This window comes from Vigna angularis, chromosome 3 (genome assembly GCF_016808095.1).
Source record: "Vigna angularis cultivar LongXiaoDou No.4 chromosome 3, ASM1680809v1, whole genome shotgun sequence".
Lineage (NCBI taxonomy): Eukaryota > Viridiplantae > Streptophyta > Magnoliopsida > Fabales > Fabaceae > Vigna > Vigna angularis.
In genome coordinates, this window is record NC_068972.1 from 41,858,285 (window position 1) to 41,866,024 (window position 7,740).

At 33.5% G+C, this 7,740-nt stretch overlaps 1 protein-coding gene across 1 annotated transcript; it reads right to left on the bottom strand.

Moving 5' to 3' along the window:
* Positions 1-228: 228 nt before the first annotated feature.
* On the bottom strand, positions 229-1,217 carry LOC108325759 (albumin-2). The gene has a single exon (XM_017558848.2). It carries the CDS (start codon positions 1,135-1,137, stop codon positions 451-453), a length of 687 nt encoding a protein of 228 aa, XP_017414337.1. The 5' UTR covers positions 1,138-1,217; the 3' UTR covers positions 229-450.
* Positions 1,218-7,740: the final 6,523 nt, after the last annotated feature.

Genomic DNA, 7,740 nt, shown 5'->3' on the forward strand with positions numbered 1-7,740 from the left:
ATAATCGATGATTTTCTCATAAATACCTTTTTCACAAATTGTAGTCCTTGAAATATGATCGCTTGGTGCTCCTCCAAAACCTAGTTTATTTATTCTGCTATATAGAATATGATTACAGACTTTCCTTTTGTAGCTAAGATTAGAGGCATCTTTACTTTGATAAGAATTATCTATAAAGTCATGAAGAATAATTTTACGGATTAAACAAAATCTATAAGAATTATTCTATTAAACTAAACCACCCAGTTTTATTATAATTAAGTGCACATAGGAAAGAAACATGCAGGTACAGGAAAGTAAAGACAAACATTCAGACTTGTTACATTAGGAAAGGAAACATGCTTCCAATCCTAATGTTACATTAAAGACAAAGAAAACAAACTTTGGAAATGAAACCCTTATTGATTGTGACGAGGCTAAGGTGGTTGATGCATGAGAGTGAAGCCTTGTTTAGCTCACAGGCAAAATGCCTCTAAGAACTGGCCAACCATCAAGGATAGGCATGACATCACCGACAAGAGTGTCATCAGTTTTACCTGGAGTGAAAATGATTCGCACATACTTGTCTCCTTTGAAAAGGTAAGCTTCAGACTCCTCATGAGAGGCAAAACACGCATCAATTCCACTTTCAAAAATGGTACCATTCAGAACAGGAAACCCATCAGTGATGTCTCTAATGTTGTCAACCTGCTTCGAATCATAGTCTAAGCGAACATACTTATTGTCCTTGAATAAGTAAACTTCATTTCCTCTGGTGGATCTAAATGCAGAGTCTATGCCATCGGCAAACACCGTGTTTCTGAGGGCAGGAAACATTTCAGCAATTGTGGTAGGACCTACGAGTATCTTGTCATTTGTTGTAGCTGGAGCATAGTCTATGTAGGCACAGAGGTTGCCGGAGAACACATATGCTTCAGTCCCTTCAGTGTCAAAGGAACAGTCTATTCCAGGTTCTGCAAATGTTGTTCCTGCAAGTGATGGAAAACCACTACTAATCGAGCGCAGATTAGTTAAAATCTTGTCATCAGTGCTTCCGGGAGTGTAAAACAACCTCACATACTTGTTCTTGGCGAAGAAATACACTTCATATTCTCTTGATGAACGAAATGCAGCATTGATGTAAGGAGGGTTTGACATTTTTCTTAACACGAGAAGAGGGGCTAATGTAGATATAAAGAGTACAAGAGAGAAATATTATTTGATTAAGGGATGCTTACATTCCTCTCCATGGCACCTATTTATACTGTTGGACTGAGAATCTTTACTTAGTATTGGAAACTGCCACCAATACACACGCAAAGCAAATGACAAATATCATCTATATATCATGTCAAAACCAACCAGCCTTGTAAATGTTATCGGTGGTGCATGCCCTTTCTGTTGGCTTCATCTAACTTTATTATTGTAATATTAAATGGCAAACGTGTTGAGATTTTTTTATGCTTTTAATCGTTCTGAGGGGGATAATGTTAAAGCGAGGGGTAACACGTAACCTTAAAGTTGTCATGACAGAGTTGTTAAAAAAAGTTTTTCAACCTTAAAAGCCACTAAGTTGAAACACGTAAGAAGATGTTATCTAACTTGTGCATGTGCTTTTGTCATTACATAAACAAATGTTATGACCTTCTTGCTTCTGCACTGTTATCTCAATACATTAATGTGTTATTTAACCGTTTGCTGTTTGCCTCATCACATAAACACGATAAGTCGTTGTTCTATTCATACTACAACAGCATATTTTATATGTATTACAAATTAACCGTGTTTTACAGTCAATTGGAAACAACTTTTGAATGGTTATATATAAAGTTACAGAAAAGACCGACAAAAATAAACCTAAAACTGCTAATTGGTACACCTATACTCAATAATAATGTGCTCCATTGCTTCTACGATATGATAGTTTAATTAATAATTTATAATCAATTATTGCATAACAATATTATATATCAAACTATTGAAATAAATAATCCAATGTTGATCTGCAATGCAATACCACGTCCCATGCGTTTTACATGAGGCATTATTTTATAATTAGTCGTCGATCAAAACGCTGAAGTTTGTGTGTGCATGTGAACATTTACTTTGTAATATACACACACACACACACACACACATATATATATATATATATATATATATATATATATATATATATATATATATATATATATATATAAACTAAAATAGGCACAAACTTCACTTAGACACTAAAACTTTCTCAATCACAAATTCACGTATATGGATTAATTCTCTTATCTCAAGATATGAGGTAAATTACTCTAAACAGAATTTTGAAATGCTAAAACTAAAATTAGAAAACATTAATATTAATATAAGAATACACATAATTATCAGTCGAAATATAAAGCCGGTCAAAATTGGCACTGTTAAAGTTAGGTAGATCAACTCTAACATATAAATCCTAAAACAATTATTAAATTTAGAGTGAAGTAAACCGATTATAGTTGAACGTTAAAATTTATTAAAATAAGGTTTAATTTTCTTTTAACAAAAAAATTTATTATTATTTTTATTTGTTTTAATTTGATTTTTACTTTTAAAAAGTTGTACAATTATGTTTTTTTTTTTAAATTTGATAAAACGACATGTAAAGATGGTAAGATGATGAATAATTCTAAATTCTTAATGCATATTAAGTCTATTGAGTGAATCAATTTCATTTTAACATGATTTAGGTTTTGTGAAACATGAGCATGAAGTTTTAAGTAAGAAGTTTTTTTACCGCAAAATATCTCATAGATTATTTGAAATGTTTAGAGAGGCAAGAAATACAGGAGAATGTCCTTATTAGGTGAGAGCATCTCTAGAACTCGTTGTTAGAACATTAAAATTCTCTAGATTATCGTAATAAATGTGCTACCGTCCAAAGGAATAGAGCTTCATAAAAGGATGATGTTTTACATAAAGGTGGTTTCATATTACTACTCATGAGCATGTCATTCGTATGGTACAAATCTTCATTCCTTTCCTTTTCTTTCCATTATAATATAACTTATGTATTTTAAAGTTGATGTGTGTATATAAGTCCATATTTTGTTATAGGCACAAGAGTTGGGAAGGATTGTGCATATTGATGAGGTATTTTAGCAAACTCATATTCGAAGGGGATCTCGCTAGTTTGTTGATGAGAAGTCTCGGCGAACACATGTAAACAAACACTTTTACAAACTTCAAACTTGTACTATTATGTTTCTTTTAAACTTCTTTATTGATACTTTGCAAAATGTTTAGCAAGAATTTTCAACTAGACTCTCACAGGTAAGATCAAAGCAAAGGTCATGTCATGATGCAGTACAAGACCATAATAATGACGAGGACATCATTAGGACACAGTGTTGGATCGACGTTGTCGGTGAAAAAAAATAAAGCACGACTATATGGGGAAGGACAACTTGCTGCCAATTACACTAGTGGAAGAGGAACACTGAAACATTAACCACCAACTTCCAACAGTGCATAGGAGGTTGTTGTCCACCTCACCTAGCGACTAGAACAACATGACCAGGCTCATGATGAGTTCAAACAATAGTTTATGGATTTCCAAAATTTGGTCATGAGATTCTTGTCTTTAGAAGTATAAACTTGTCTTCCACGACCTCAATCCATCCCAACACCATCTAACAACGATCCTCTCTAGACGAGCCCACCCTAGTCCAACCACCTTCGCAATAGTAACAACAACATGAAAAAGAAGAAGAAAGTAGTTCAGATGATTATATAGTTTTTTAAGTTTTTGTTAGTTTTATAAACATTTAGTATACAATATTTTTTGTTTGTCTTAATTACATTATAAACATGTTTTTGTGCATATTAATGTCATGGATTTGATTGTCTGGCAAACTTCTTGGTTGTTTTTATCTGCAAGGTTCAATGTGTGGTAGGAAATATAGTCCACTACACTTGACCTATCGTGCAATTTATCGACAGAAATTATCGAAAGATAAATTCGTCGATAAATTTCTCTATAGGTTCATGTAATTATCAACGGATAATGACTGTCAGTAGTTATTGACAGATGTTTCCCTTGGTAATTACCGATGACCAATATCTATCGGTAAGTGTTACCAACAAACTTTTGCTTATCGATAATTCGTAAAAAAATAGTCATTATTGATGAATTTTTGTTGTTTTTAACATATACAAGCCGTCAATAAATCCAGCTTTTTTTATAGTGTTTTCCTTTAGGAGCATAATTACTTAGAGATATTGCCCGTGTCTCTTAACTATTTGGTAATGAGCTAAGCAACAACAATTTTAGTAGCTCATCTTTTAATACAATCTTCATTATCAACTGATTCATGACATTCTGAAAATTGCTCAAGTGTTTAGCTACTGAAAAATCATCCTTGTATTTCAATTTTATTGGCTTTTGAATAAGGAACGTCTTATTCAAGGAATGTGTAGTCCATGCACAGGAGTGGATGGTGGTGGCTGAAAGATCATGAGCTCTGACAGTGCGTTTGTGATGCAGGTGTTGACTGGTTGGAGGTATTGTGATCGTGGTGGACGTACGTGCTTGAAGGTGGTGGAGATTGGCAACGTCGTGGAGCGGTGTGAGCTACGAAAGGTGGTGGAGGTTCATCAACACCATCATTGTGTGTGCTTGGTATTGTATGGAAGGAATTGGTGTTTTCTTTTTGTTTGTTGAAAATGAAAGCAAATTGTCATGACTTTGATAGTTTAAGTATGAGTTCTTAACCACTTTTTATACAGTTGCATTGGTAGGAAAGACGTGACTATGTGGTTGGTTGTGAAAGTGGGGGACTGTGGTGCATCAGGGGAGCAAAGTGGTACATTTAAATGTAACATTCAAACTTATTTTCAATCTTGTGCAAGCATTGAAAATTGAGGTTGTTACCTAATCAACTCATATAATTATGTTTGCAAGTTAGGTTTGTTTTAGAGTGATTTTGTAAATTGAGAATTAAACGTAGCACCTACAGAAGGACAAATTGATTATGTGATTGGACGAAAAATCCTAGTGCCCGTCATTTCTGGAAATTTTTTGCTCAATCCATCTTGAACTGTGCATACGTGTTGAACGTCTTCAAGAGGTAAGTTATGGTTAGGATCTAATGGTTTGTCCTTGCTTGTTATTATTTTTAATATTCAATATTTTCTTATAACTTACTTTGTTATTGTTTTCATTAATTGTTTTGTTCAAGAAATTGTCAAATGGCCTCATCATCAACCAAAAGGCCAAGAAAAAGTCGTAAGGGAAAAGAAACCCTCACTAAGGCAGAAGATGCAACCTATGTCAGACCATCTGTAGAAGAACAATTAGATCAGCGTCGTTTCTTCACTCACAACCATAAGATGGAAAACTATGCAGTTGATTTCTACACAAGGAATATTGTTAGTCCAAAGATAATGAATTTCGAATCATTTGCCGGTTCAGGGTTATTTTTCCAACATCATCTTCTATTTCAAGGGGTGGTCGAATTTCTTACATTGCAGGGACCCTACTATCCGGATTTAATCAAAGTTTTTTATTCAAATCTGAAGATTTCTGGAAATGGATATTTGCTCAGTGAGGTAAACAAGAGAAGAATTAGATTGAAACCTGCTGATTGGTTGAATGTAGCTAATATGAAGTATGAGGGTCAAAAATTGTGTTATTCAAATATCCCAGAGGACTTTCCATATGACCGGGAGATGGCATTAGCTACTATGGTTATACCAGAAATGCAGGGTCACCGTGTTAAAACGGTTGGTTGTTTGAATATTAATGATAGACTTCTGCATTATGTTATTGTGCACATGTTGACTCCACGACCTTGGAATTTTGCTAGGTTATTGTAGGAAGATATCTTTATGATATGGGTGCTTAAAAATAATGTAGCTATCAATTGGCCTCATCACATCATGCAACATATGCTTAAATGCAAGGCTGGTGACACACCCCTATCATACGGTGTCCTTATCACACAAATCATGCAATATTGTAGAGTTCATGTTGATGCCGATGTCAGCACTCATATTGGGACCCGAGATCATTTTTCAATTAATTCTTTGAAGATGTTGAATATTGTTAATGTCAACGGTGTTTGGCAACACGATGTCGGTGATGATGAAGAAGAAGAGCAACCAGACCATCATGACAACACTGTGCAACCTCCTCCACCTCTTTCAAATCCTAATATGATGACTGAAATGTGGGAAGGGGTACAATATTTGCAACACATAATGCAGGGTATGGAACAAATGCAGGTGCGAGTTCAACGTATTGAAGATAACTTGGCAAACCTTTCCCTCGACATGAACCGCCAATTTGCTCACCTCAATCAGAATGTTAACTTGATTCTTCACCATTTAGATGACTAAGTTCATTTTTATTCCGATAATGTATTACATGACCTTTTTTTCCTTAAATTGACTTATGTGTTTGAAATATTACATTACCTATTTTTCAATGTTATTATCTTTCTCATCAGCTTTGCTAGTTTTATTTATTGTCGATCTGCAAATTAGATGGACTCTCCAATCATTGATGAACTGCAAAAAAAAATTAATCAATCAAGAAGACTATGTGCTGCTCTTCAATGACATACACAGGCCATGGAGCGTCGAATATCCCTAGTAAATGCTAGGATTCAATCATCTAATCCAACTACAGAAGAAATTGAAAACTTATTATGGACTATGAACATTGAAGATCATAATTTATTCAGACAATGCTTCGACTTTTTATCTGCGCATCCATCCCATACAACACGTCTAGTAGGGATGCCAATACAATATCGTTTCAATACATTGCAATGATACCTTATTGAAGCAATGTCATCATGAACTATTACAAATATATTTGTATGTTTAAATGTTGTCACTTTTTTTTAGGTCATGTAATATTATAACTTCGTTTAATTATTTGTTTGTTTAAAATTAATCAATCTCACTTCCGTAATAAATACATTTATACTACTTGGTAGTAAATTATATTACAAACAAATACTACATTTAAAAATAAATTCATTTTACTACATTATAACTTTTATAATTTTTAAAAATTAATTTTAAAAATTATTTATAATTTTTGTCTCTTTATAAACATTTTTACAATTAAATATAACATTAATTAATAACATTTTACATTACTTTAATAACTAGGGGCATTTTGGTAATCTTTAATTCCTACCAATTAAACTAATTTTTAAAATTTGTCACATCAATCAAATCCTACACTAATTCTCACAAACTTTACTTCCAAATCTACTCTCAATTACCCATAAATTCACTCAAAAAACAACAACAAAATTACCCTCAAATACACTCAAATCCATGCAAATCATCTCCCCTAAATCCCTACAAAAGAACAAAGCCTAAAAGGAGAGTGGTGCAGCAGTGGCGTTCGAAGTGCAACGGTGGAGGTGGAGAGAAATGAGCATTTGAAAGTGCAATTTCCATTATCAAAACTCAAAACTGACAGAGAAGTGATGGAAGTGACCGGCGCAGTCGAAAACTGACGGGTGCAGCAGAGGGAAGTGACCCTTCCAATATCTCGTTTGTTTCGTGTTGTGCAATTTTCTTAACCCTTTGTTCACTTGAATTTTGAGAGGATTTGAAGCTAAATTTTTTTGTTGTTTATTTGAGTGAATTTAGAAGTAACATTTATGAGAATTAATGTAGGATTTGACTGATGTGACAGATTAAAAAAATTTACTTCCAAATCCACTCTCACTTACCTCTAAATTCACTAAAATAAATAACAAAAAAATT